The following is a 13,222-nucleotide window of genomic DNA, read 5'->3' as shown; positions in this document are numbered from 1 at the left end:
TGTTAGGGAGGAAGGTAGAAGGCAGGAGAGATTAATTAATACAAGGAATGATGGCAAGGCAGAAAGAGATGTCAATAGGCAAACGAAGAAACAAAAAATGGCTCTTGATGAGGTATAAAGCAGAACTGACAATATAGCTGCAGAAACAATAAATAATGCATAAATAATGTCAGCTCCGAAGAAGAGTCGTCTAGACTCGAAACATTAGTTTGCTCTGTCTTCATGGATGCTGCCTGACCTGCTGTGATTTCCAGCACTTTTTGTTTTCAATGCATAAATAAATGGCAGGAGGGTTAATGCATTGAAGACAATGAACTCAACATTGAGTCCAGCAGGTTGTAAAGCAATTAATAAAAAAGATGAGAGTGCTCCCTGAGTTAATGCTGCATTTCACTGGAAGAGAGTAGCAAGCTGAGAATATAAAGGTCAGAATGTGGGCAGAGAATTATCTCATTTTTAATCATATGGAACTGTTCCTGATTAAAAGAGCATAAGTATGACATATTGCATAGTTATTTTATTTCATGAGTTTTTTTAAGAAATTCAATATGTACTGGATATTTGCTTGTTGTTTCAGTGTGTTGCTGAGAGTGTGAGCATATGGGACAATAATTTGATAGGATATTTAAATATTTCACGCTCAGACCAGAAAAAGCAGTGCTTGCATTAGTTTTAATGACTATAGACTATTGATGTAATGCTAATGTACATGTAAGGAAATAGTTGAGGGATTCATTAATAAGACTGAAGTTATAACATTCGTTGTTGATAGTAGAAAGAAAAAGCACTGAACTACGCTCCTGATACTTCAATCTTGTTTAATCGATCAAATTTACAATATAAAAGCTTAGTACAAAATTTATGAACCAAAGCACGGAGGTTTTGAAGTCTTGATCTACATACCTCAGTGTTCTAAACGCAAAGTCTTAAATGTATCTTTTAACAACGTGCGGCTGTGAAAGTTCGAATTAAAACTATAATTTTCTTTTAACTGTTATTAAAATGTTTCTGTAACATCAAGTATAATTATCGAGCATATAGCAGACAAAAGTGCATATATTTGACATACTACGTTGATATATTAATATGAAGAAAAGGAGCTTAATATGTATTCAGGTGCAGTGATACTATAGATCCATATCTCAAATTCTTCTCTGGGTCAATAGAAACTTTAATTACTCTGTACAGCACAAGGCAAATCAGCTGATAGTTTTATATTACAGAATAACAGAGGGTCGTTCGCGTATGGAATAAACTTCCTGAGGAAGTGGTGGATATAGATACAATTACAACATTTAAAATGTATTTGGATAAGTACATGAATAGGCAAGGTTTGGAGGGATATGGGCCAGGAGCAGGCAGATTTGTTTGTTGTTCATTCGCAGGATGAGGACGTCACTGGCCAGACCAGCATTTATTACCCATTTCCAATTGACCAGAGGGCAGTTATGAGTCAACCATATTGCTGTGGGTCTGGAGTCAAATATAGGCCAGCCGTTTCCTTCCCTAAAGGACATTAGGAGGGACTACAAGGTGCAGGGCTGGATGAACACAGCAGGCCAAGCAGCATCATAGGAGCAGAGAGGCTGACGTTTCGGGCCTAGACCCTTCATCAGAAAACTAGTTTAGTTTGGGATTATGCTCAGCATGGACTGGTTGGACTGAAGGGTCTGTTTCCATGCTGTATGACTCTATGACGTTATGATTCTATGCATCAGCCTGTGTTCAGAGACCTGTTCTTGCTGCTGACTATGCAATATCACCTGTACCACCTGTACTTATGCGACTCTCACATTCAGCTTTCCTTCCTGCTAAGTTAGTGTCATTCAGAGTTGAAAAGCATTCATCAGTAAATTTCCAAAACTTTTTTAGGGGACTTGCAATGTTTATTTTTGCACCACCTTGGCTTTATGGTGGTCAATTCTCTGATGAAGTTGTAAGGAAATTTTTCATAGGCTGATTTCATGCAAAATCACTGGCGACATGAGCCTATCTCTTGCAGAAGTGAGTAACATCTGGAGATCAAGAGCATCAATTTGACTATAAAAAGTTAGATTAACACTGCTTCATTTTAACGAAAATTTGTTTTTAAAAATGCACTGTTAAAGCCCATTCACAACATTTTGGTTACGGCTAGATGCAGCAGCATTGGTGTCAAGAACAAGAACCATTTCACAGGATGGAACTGTATGCACCATACTGGAGGGAGGCACTGGCAGAGCACTCTCATTATGTTAAAACTTCAATGCTTAGAAATGGGATGGGAAGATTTCCACCCCACAAGTATAAAAATTAGGCTGGGTGGGTGAGCCATTTCCTTTGTAATCCACGTTTGACACACACCCCCCAATAGATTTGCACTCCATGTGGTGTTCAACCAAAGAAATTGAAACTGTTTTCTTTAAGGAATGGTGTTCCTTTTCTCCTTGGCAATAGGCTTGGCCCTTAAGTAGTTTTACACTCCAATTTCATGCTGGTCGAAAGCTCAAATCACTTCACAAAGGTACTAAAATTGGAAGTGTGATCTAACACAACCGTAATAATAAGACAAGAATTAAATGCAGAAGATCAATTTTATTATCAGCTCTGAACAATAAATCCATGAAAGTATTGTTGGTAATTTAGTTAGTCTGTTGCTTCCAACTCTGTTAATGCAATGTAAAAATAGCAGAGAATTACCATGTATGTATGGTAAGCATTCATCCACTAATGTTGGCATTAGCAGTTTTCCAACCTTAGTCATTCAAGTTATATAAATGGACTACATAGACCAACTAAACCACATTGGATGCTTCTCCTGGGACCTCAGCTCAACTACCACTGAAAGCTATCAATGTCTTTGTGATCTCCAGAATTATACTGACTTCTAGTCAACCTCCCAATCTACACCAGCAAACTTTGTTTCATCCAACACTGTGCCACACAAGGTTCTACTTACCAACCTACACAGGCTATCAATCCCTAGGAATGTCACCTCTAGTTAGATCTATTTTAGAAGTTTCAATCATAGAATATCCAGTCACATGATATCAAATAATTTTACAATGCAGAAAAGAAATGAATAGTCTACTTGAAAGTGTCCTAGATGTCTATTTCCTCATTTGGGTGTCAGTCATGAGAAGTTGATTTTTAACTTTTATATCTCATCTGAGATTGATTGCCTGGATGCCTAAGACAGAAAGCATTGCACTCCTTAACAACACTGTCACCTCATTCAAAGCTCATAACGATAAGGTTCAAATTATCTGCAGATTCTTAAAACTTGCTGACTTATCATAGTTCCATTTTCCTTTGTACAGTTTTTATTTTATAATTTGTACCTCTAAAAATTGGCAGTCAGTGGCATAATTTATTATGCTGTTGAAAATCATAGTGCACTTCTGTTATAATTGTTTCAGGCACATCAAATATTACAGGAGAAAAATAGGCCTTTGATATGTATTGTGGACTCTATCCAAGCCACATCACAGGTTGCGTGGTGTTTCCATTAATATGCAAAATGCAGAAACAATTTGGATGGTATGATGTCTGATGAATTTGGTAAACCTCATTTGGGATAGGTATTAATTAGTACCCAGCCATGAACAAAGTACAGATGTACACTTCCCCGGGGTTACCAGCAGCAGCATTCAGGAGGTCAAATGTACATCTGGGATGGTCCTGGGGAATCCCATTTCAGTCTTAAAATTTTCATTCTTACTTGGAATTTGTTCTTGGCTGGCTTTATCCATCCCTATCTCTGTAACTTCTTCCAACCCTACCAAACCTCTACTCAGTTCCTCTGACTTTGACATTGAACAACACAGGAGGCCATTCCATCTATTGTACACTCATGTTAGTCCATGAACAGCTACCTAACTTTATTCCACCTTCCTGTGATCCGCAGCTCTGCAGATCACAGCTCTTCTGGAAAACATCCAAGCATTTTATACCATGTTCTGTGGCAATGAGTTCCAGGAATACTATACTTTGGGTGAAAAATGTATCATCATCTCCCCTTGAAGTCTTCCACAATTATTTCACATCTCTGCTCCACTGTTCCCTACCTCTCTGCTCAGCTAAATAAGTCCTCCATATTTACTCAATCTAGGCCCATCATAATTTTGTACACCTCAATTAAGTTACCCTTCAATCTTCTCTGTTCCATGGAAAACAATACCAGCCTATCCATCATTCCTCATGGCTATAATTCTACAGTCCTGGCAACATCCTAGTAAATCTCTTTTGTATCCAGTGAAATCGCAAATTTCCTATAAAGGGGTGACTAGAACTGTATGAAGTCTTCAAGCTGTAGTTGAACTGATGTTATATACAGCTCCATCAAACCCTCCATGCTCTTTTAATTGCTGCCTCTGCTAATAAAGGACAACATGTCTGAGACTCAGCAATCACATTTAAAGGAAGTTATCTTAAGAGAGCGGAGTGGGTTTTTAAATTTAAGGGTCTTGCAGCTCAGGTAGTAGCACCTTTGCCTCTGACCTAGAATACTCCACGTTCGATTCCTAGTAGAGGACTTGCTGGTATCAGAGAAAGCAGATAAGTTAGTACATTCGTGTGTATGTCTTGCCTGGAGAGATGGGGGATGTTAGCAAAGGGGAAGGGAGAGCATCCTGATGTGAAACCACCACCAAATCGAACATTGTTGGAGATCAACTAGAATTGTGGTGACCCCATGAGAAAAGCTGAATGATTCTTAAACTCACCAAATATCAATTCCATTGAAATACCGGGCTTTAACTAATTTTAACATAGTTTGTCTCCGTTTCCAGTTCCTTTTTAAATTCTGCACTTTATCTCGATTTTCAAAATGTCAAAACTTCCCTGGGTTAACCCTGCTCAAGAAATTAACACCTTGATGTCCGTCTATATTGTAAGTGACATCGACCAGTCTGGAATCAACAAAAACAATACTAATCATCTAAGTTTTTTTTAAGAATTCATGTAAAAGATTTAGATTTTTTTAAAGTTCAACTAATTATTGTACCACATGTCTGATTCGGACACTAGCAGCTGGCTACAAAGCTTTAGATAGCGGGTTTGTAAAATCATCAGAGGAAGCCGAGTACATTTCATTGTGCTGCCCCTGAATCACTTGAGTGAGAATTTGCATTAAAACTTACGCTTTTTTGCCGCAGATAGACTTACGATACCAGTTCCTACAAGTGCTGAAGTATTTCTTTTTGGTCCCAGCCACTTGCTGAAGGGCGCACACATTAGGTCTGCAAACAGAGAGGGAGAGAAAAGAAAAGGTCTAAAGTGAACCAAGCGACTGAAGTGGTATAAAAATATTGCAAATTAGACATTGAGTATGCAGGAGGCTCGGTTATAGTCACTTTACTAAATTACCCAGAAAAGTTGCAACACTAATACAGCAGTTTTGTTTTGAGGTTGGTCATTTTTATAGTGAGCACATTCTCAATGTGTAATTTCATGGATTTCTGGACCTGTCACTTTCATTTTCAAAATAAAAATTTACTTACCCTTTATCCTTCGCTCTGATTCGACTGTGAGACAGTATCTTGTCATAGTAAGATGACTCGGTTTGATCAAAGGATGTTACAACAAAGAGAATGAAGGTGCTTAAAAACAAGAGCTTCATGTTGGCTGCTTTGTCACCTTCTCAGCGGTGAAATTGGAGTGGACAAGAAGAAAAGTAACTGGCAGCTTTTATACAACAGCTGAGCCCGAAGGAGGATCAGCCCAGATAGACATACCATTACGGTTCAGGAGCAAAGTGACTGTGGATCACATCCAAAGCGGTAAAATACAGACTTCCATATCAAACTCCAGCCGGTTAGCCAAAAGCATGAGTCATGAAAGTTAGTGAGAAAGTCTGACGTCCATTAAAATGAATATAACCATTTGAAATTAACGTTCCAGGCAGGACATTTGCCCACATCCTTTTTTTTGAAAAAAAAGGAATGTTTGCTTTTGTTTTGCCTTGTTCAAGTGGAAATTCATTCACCAATCTACCACCTCAACACAATTATTAATTGCATAAGTGAGTTTCCTTCTGAAAAGCTGCAGCAAATTCCAGGGATTTGTGTTTCCCCTGTGCGTGTGTGAGAGAGAGATTAACTCAACTCAGTCTAACTTTGTTTACTGTGACTTCCATTGATTAAATTTGAAGGTGACTAACTTCATCAGACTACAGTGTTTAAGTATCCAACTCGCTGTGTTCATTTCTATTGTCTTTCATTAACACGTTTTAACTAATTTCAGGAACCCCGTTCTTCACCATGTGTTACAGGAGCTGTGCCCTTTTTAACCAAGGACAAAAAAAAAAGCCACTAAATAAAGAACTATATAAGTCATACAGCATTTTTAGGCTTTTGCGAACTTAAAAGTACCCTTGCGGTAGAAATAACTGCAATTTTGCGCGTTGTACAAATATTACATTTTCTTTTGCATTTTTCAAAAAGATTCCTTCGTCTCCGAAACATTTTGGAAGTTTTATTGCAGCAGAGATGCTAAATTCGTGTGGTTTGGTTTTATCTCAAGTGATTGTTCAAGAATGCTACTGGAATTTCAATTTTCACCTTTCTCAGCGTAATCCTTATTGCAAATTCTAAGACCTTTCATCTTCATTCCACAATAGTAGAATGCATCCAAAGTTTGAATCTGCTACCCTCTAGTGTCTGAATTTAATATTGAAGCTTGATTCCTCGCACTTGCACTTCATGTTGTAGCTTTAATGCTATGTTTGGCTGACTGATACGGGATTGATTGGGAGAGATTAACATTGATGGCAAATTAATAATAGGAAATACAGAAATGGCAGATGAATTGAACAGATATTGTTCATCAGTTTCTTGCTGAAGATTCAAATAACATCACAGAAATAATTGTGAACCAGGAGTTGAGAGAGACAGAGGAATTTAAAACTATAAATTCAACAGGCAAAAAGACACTTACAAATTACTAGAATTAAAGAAGGCTGAGAAGTCCCCAGGTCCTGATAGATCTCAGTTCAGTGTCAGAAAAGAAGTCACAGCTGTGATAGATCCATTTGTCTTAATTTTCAAAGAAAATGCCCCATTAGATTGGAAAATTTCAAATGAAACTCCTCTCTTCAAGAAAGGAGAGAGACAGAACTCAAGAATCTAAAGGGTCAGCTAGTTTAACAACTTTAATCAGGAAAAGGATGGAACCTAAAACTAAGGAAGTAATAGCAGACACTTTAGAAGATCTAAATTTAATCAGGCAGAGAGACTTGGTTTAATGAAAGGGAAATGATGTTTGACTAATTTATTGGAGTTCTTTGAGGAAGTAACAAAGAGGGTGGACAAAGGGATCTCATGGATGTGTTTCACTTAGATTTCGAGAAGGCAATGGTGATATCTTTGAATATCAAGGAGAGATGGTTAGATTCTGTCTTGTTTGAAATGGCATAACCTGGCACTTGTGTGGCAAAGTATTACTTTCTACTTATCAGTCCAAGCTTGGATGTTGTCCAGGTCTTGCGGTATATGGTCATGGACTGCTTTAGCTTTGAAGAGTGGCAAATGGTGCTAGACATTTCGTAATCATCAGCAAGCATCTCTGCATCTGACCTTATGATGGAGGGAAGGTCATTGATGAAGCAGCTGAAGGTGGATAGGTCTAGGACATGACCCTGAGAAAGTCCTGCAATGATGTGCTGGAGCTGAGGTGATTATCCTTCAATAGCCACAATGATCTTCCTTTGAGTTAGGTATGACTAAGTGGGGACTATCGCCCAGATTCTCATTTACTCTAGTTTTTCTAGGGCTCCTGTTGTATTTTACATCTTGGATACATGCAGAGATGACACACCAGGTTCTATGCGAGTAAGGATTTTGTTGAAATACTAAAACGACTGTTTCCACACTTATAGCTGTTTGTTCAATTTCATTTTCTCATTGATCGCAGCCAGGTTTAACTAATCACGCATAGTGAGGAGAAGAATCAACAGAACACATAGTGAAATACTAAATAATTGAACAACTGAAAATTACACTTCCTTCTCCCATGTAAGTGTTCAAGACTGAACAAGATTGCTCACAACCTTGTTGTCATACTAGTCCCTAAGATGAGCTTCTGACCATATATCCGTGGCATCACTAATCTATTTATAGTAACATCTATTTCTCCAATAACGTTATGCAACTATGCCCCTGCCACTACAAATCCACTTGAAACCATCAGCTATACCTTAGTTATGGCTAGAACTTATTATTTAACACATTCCTGGTGAACCTCCAAAATCCTACTCTTTGGCAGTTATACAAATCTCTGTTCCGTGTGTCACAACAAGTCCTCAAATTAGCTCCTGGTCAAGCAGCACCTCAATTTTAAAATACTAATCCTTATCTTCAAATCCTTCCATGACCCCCCTCCCTACCTATATCTGTAATCTCCTTCAGCCTCACAACACTCCAAAATATCAAAATTCCTCTGATTTCAGTCTCTTGGGCATCACTGATTTTAATTGCTCCACCATTGGTGGGAGTGTTCAGCTGCCTAGATGTAAGCTCTTGATTTCCCTCCTAAAACATTCCCAGCTCTCCATCTCTCTTTCCTCCTCAGGACACTCCTTCAAATTTATTGATTTGACCAATTATTTGACCATTTGTCTTAGTATTGTCTTCTGTTGTTCTGTGTCAAATTTTGCCTTCCTGTGAACTTTCTGGGGATATTTTATTCTGTTGAAGGTGTTATATTAATACCAGTTGTTATTGCATTTGTACTTACTCTCTACCCAGCATGGATTATCTGGTAAGGCATAGCCTGCATAAGTCTAACTCATCTCCAAGTCTTGTACCATCTTGATTTGGATGCTCATAATCCTTCCTTCATTGAGTTGCACATGCACCATTGTGGGAATGCACTGATCCTCAGAGGAGCAGCAATTTAATGCAACAATCACCCTTCAAAGCAAATAAGAATGGTCAACAAATGTAGTTCTGCCTATGAGGCCCACAAGACAAGAATCATATTTTAAAACGAAAATTTTTAAAAATAAAATCATTGTATAAAAATCTACAATATGTACAGTGCAAACAGCAACGTCACAATTGTAGGTTTTCTAATATGATTGTTCACCTTCATTGCTGTAGGTGGAAAGTTATTCAAGCCAATAATGCAGAAAATATATCCATTGCTTGTAACTTGTTAGCTTCTTTGCAGTGGAAGGGGAGAATTTAAAGGCTCATGAAGATTAAGTTTAAGATTAAAGGTTGTTAAGAGTGTATCCTTGCTGAATCAGTAATTTGAATCAACCTGTTGGTACATGTTATATTTCTGATGTAAGTTGGACTTGTACCTTGACCTTACAGCCGAGGAGAGCGGGAGGGCAACCACTGTAACTAAAAGTTTAATGATGGCTTATCCTAAATGGGATCTTATGCTGCAGTGGTGGTGTTCTTAACTCTCAACCAGAAAATCCAAATCCAAGTTCCACCTGTTCTGGAGGCATGTCAAAGGATGTCCAGTTATTTGTTGGAATGCCACAGAAATGGAAAATTAGGGCCACGTTTTCTGAGATATTGAAAGTAAATTCATTTGTGAAAATGGACTTGCAGCAATGACCAATATTTGCATTCTTCACAGTGCACCATGAACATAAAATGTAATACTATGATGGATCGTGACATTTATTACAACAATCATTAACATGAATATAATTCATTATTTTAGTGCCTGTCTCCAGATCCACAATATTGCAAGCTTATTCACATTAAAATAAAAACCTTTCAGTGTGTTAACTTTGATCTCAAATGTCAATTATGATCTGGCCCAGATTCTTCTAGTACATACCTAATAGCCTCAGTATTTATAGCAGGATTAAAGTTAATTGTACCAATCTTCAATAACTGGTTAAGTTCACCATATTTTAAACCTAGGCCTGAATTTGCTAACTGGCATGAGGGTCAGTCAGAAACAATACAATTTTCCACCAGTGGCTAAAATGATGTAGAAATTTTGCTGGTCAGAAAATTAGCTCAACATTGCCTTACTTATCCTTAATACCTAATCTGGTACACTGTCATATAATTTAAAATTAAAGGAAGGCCTAATAACCTCCTTGGTTCCTTTAGTGGTTACACTGTTATTTTTTATGAGACATGTCTTCATTTCTTTGTATTTTATGTGAAAATGTTCTTAAGTTCTTTGGAAAATATTTCCAGCGTGGCTGCAAAATCGCATGTGTTTTTAATAGAAATAAGATTTTATTTTACCTGGATTTCTGTTTGGTTTAAATAAAAAGGAAAATTTTGTTATTCCTGACCTACGATCCAAAGATCCCACAGTTATTCCATCAAAAGTCCTCTAAATCCCTCCAGACTCAGGATAATGGATACAGCCAATGGCAAAACACCATGTGATTTGCCTGTACTTCAAGTCTTTTGCTTTGTATGGCATGCTTTCACTTAATATTTAAAAAGGTACCAATGCTAAAAAGTTTTTTTTTGCAACTGCAAGCTGACAAAATGGCTTTTATACTTTTGTCTGTGCATGTGCGCATGGTGACCATATGGAGGTTTATAAAATCATGAGGGGTCTAGATAAGGTGAATGGCAGGTGATTTTTCTCTTGGGTGAGGGACTTCATGACTAGTGGCCAAATTTTTAAGGTGAGAGGAGAAATATTTAAAAAAAACACGAGGGGCAACATTTTTACACAGAGAGTGGTTCGTGTGTGGAATAAACTTCCAGAGAAAGTGGTGGACGCGGGTACAGTTACAACATTTAAAAGACATTTAGATAAGTACATGAATAGGAAAGGTTTGGAGGAATATGGCCCAAGCGCAGGCAGGTGGGACTGGTTTAGTTTGGAATTATAGTCAGCATGGACTGGTTGGCCCGAAGGGTCTGTTTCCATTCTCAATGACTCTATGACTCTATGTAGTACAGAAGAAAAAATCTAGGCAAACTATTACAGTTAATTATTGACATCTCTGGACACTATGGGCAATTTAGCATGGCCAATCCACCTAAGCTCCACATCTTTGGACTGTGGGAGGAAACCGAAGCAGACAGGAGAGAATATGCAAAATTCACCCAGTTAGTCGCCTAAGGGTGGAATCAAACCCAGGTCCCTGGCACCCATCAGAGGCAGATATCCCACAAGAATTAGCTCAGGGTTTAGAGCTTGTTCTCCAGGCTTCACAATCTGTGACTGTAACTAAGCAAAAGGTTCACTCCATTCCATGTTCCCAGAGCATTCTAAGGGTGTGAAAGATTATAACACTCCTGGATGGGTAGTTTTGATGGCCTCTCTCCTTCTGCGGTTTTCTACAATTGCATGTTCCCATGAATGCCTCAGAGATGAGATATTGCTATGGTAAGCTGCATGGATATGAACATTTTGATAGGGTATCAGTTATGGATGTAATGTACTTGCCACAGTTACAGATTTGTACATAGGACTGTTAAATAATTCTGAAAAAAATTAGTACCCAGGCCTTAATTAAATTAATGCTGAATGAAATCTTCAAGGTGAGAGCATACAGAAATTCCTCAGTTAAATACACCTGTCAACATCATCAATTGTTCAAAAGTTAAGTATTTTATCACACATTGTCATAAATTCATGAGCAGGCAAGATCCAATCTGAAGAAGAGTCACTGGACTTGAAACGTTAACTCTGTTTTCTCTTCACAGATGTTGCCAGAACTGCTGAGTTTCTCCAGGAAATTTCTGCTTTTGTTTAAGATCCTGTTTGAATTTGCGTTTCAGTCACATTTGCTAATGGCATGGTAAGAAAAACAACGAGAAAGTGCAAGATTAGTATTACTTCAAGGGATAATGGTTATTCTTTCTGTTGGTTGTGCACAATATTGATCGCTGTTTACAAAGGTTCAAGCATAAAAGTTACCATAAAGCTATGTCACATATTAACGAATTAGGTTAAAGTCCTGAACCTGAAATATATTGATCTCATGTTACTCAAAATTTTACTCTTGTGAGTAAAAATTCTCTAATTTCTATTACATCATTAATGGACTGTGTAAAATTCTTACATTTTCTTTTTTAATAATGTACTAGTTTGAATGGATAAACATGTAGTTAAATCAGCGAAAGAGTAAATATCCTCCTAAGATTTAATTTTGGGAACCTGAACTACTGGTGGAGAGGCTGTCTTATAAGCTGTACACGTTGGATAACATGAGCATTACACAACCTGCTCTTTCTGGTATTTTTTGGGGGCTGTAATGTTTATCTACTGCCACCCAGTGTACATTAACATTAGGCTGGAGATATTTTAATCTTATATTCAACAAGCTAAATTTGTGATGGTTTTAGGTTCCCAGCTACTGTCAATACCGGGCAAGTGAAATTCTAGAGTGAAACCTGGCTTGTTAGATTCTAACTGCAATTTTTTAAAATTGTGTAAGTCAATTACAGAACAATTCACTTTTAATACAAAGAAAGAGATGTGTTTTAAACAAAGAAATATGAATTATATTATATTAGACAAAAGATCGGAAAAACCATATTACAGACACCAGAGAAAAAGAAATCAGCTCCACACTATTCCTTTTACCTCATAAAATTTTGAAAAACATCCAAACCCCACTGAAGAGTCACCACCATCACCGCACTAAAGCTTCTCAGTCAGAATGGTGCAAACATAATCGGTTTCCTTTTGGCAAATTTCTACGTGTTCATTAGATGCTATTTTCCTTCAGTTAGATCTCTCCCTAAAACACCTAAAACAAACTAAACTGATTATTATTTTAACATCAGGACAAACACATGCATTTCCTAAACTCAACTTTGAGCAGTTCTCTTGCCAAATTTCTCACTCAACAGTTTAAAACTTCAGCCTCCACTCCATAGTACACCTATATGCTGACTGACTGACTCTCTGGAATAAACACAGAGAATACTGGAGAATCTCAGCAGGTCTGTCCACATCTGTGAAGACCAAAGCAAAGTTAATATTTTGAGTCCAATATGAGGAAGAGTCATGCCAAACTTGAAACAGTGACTGTTTTTCTTTCCACAGGTGTTGTCAGACCTGCTGCGTTTCACTAGCATTTTCTATGTTTGTTTTAGATTTCCAGCATTTTGTTTTTATTTTGACTTTCTGGATTGTTCTGTCTCTCTGTGTCACTGGATGACTATTGCTAGCAACAGCCCAGATTTTGTAACTCCTAACTTTTAGTTTAAAATGCATTGAAATGCTAACCACATCTCTAATTCAAGGTTGTAAAACTTCATTAATTAAAATGCATTTAAACAAAATATTCTTCCAG

The 13,222-nt window shown here is 37.5% G+C and overlaps 1 protein-coding gene across 8 annotated transcripts in view; it reads right to left on the bottom strand.

Moving 5' to 3' along the window:
• Positions 1-5,992, bottom strand: part of LOC109912751 (periostin) — an 83,769-nt gene extending 77,777 nt beyond the window's left edge. For 3 of the 8 annotated variants that reach the window (XM_048598047.1, XM_048598049.1, XM_048598050.1), the window contains exons 1-2: positions 5,481-5,777; positions 5,121-5,219 (exon numbers count right to left, since the gene is read on the bottom strand). In XM_048598047.1, the coding sequence (XP_048454004.1) occupies positions 5,121-5,219; positions 5,481-5,599 (218 nt within the window). In that variant the 5' untranslated portion in view covers positions 5,600-5,777. Of the gene's footprint in view, positions 1-5,120; positions 5,220-5,480 lie in introns of all 8 variants that reach the window. The other 5 variants (XM_048598044.1, XM_048598045.1, XM_048598052.1 and 2 more) reach the window with 4 other exon arrangements.
• Between the last annotated feature and the right edge of the window lie 7,230 nt (positions 5,993-13,222).

Source organism: Rhincodon typus, chromosome 6 (genome assembly GCF_021869965.1).
Source record: "Rhincodon typus isolate 14 chromosome 6, sRhiTyp1.1, whole genome shotgun sequence".
NCBI classification, from domain to species: Eukaryota; Metazoa; Chordata; class Chondrichthyes; order Orectolobiformes; family Rhincodontidae; genus Rhincodon; species Rhincodon typus.
The sequence above is the reverse complement of the archived record's forward strand: the minus strand, read 5'-3'. Positions and strand labels throughout refer to the sequence as shown.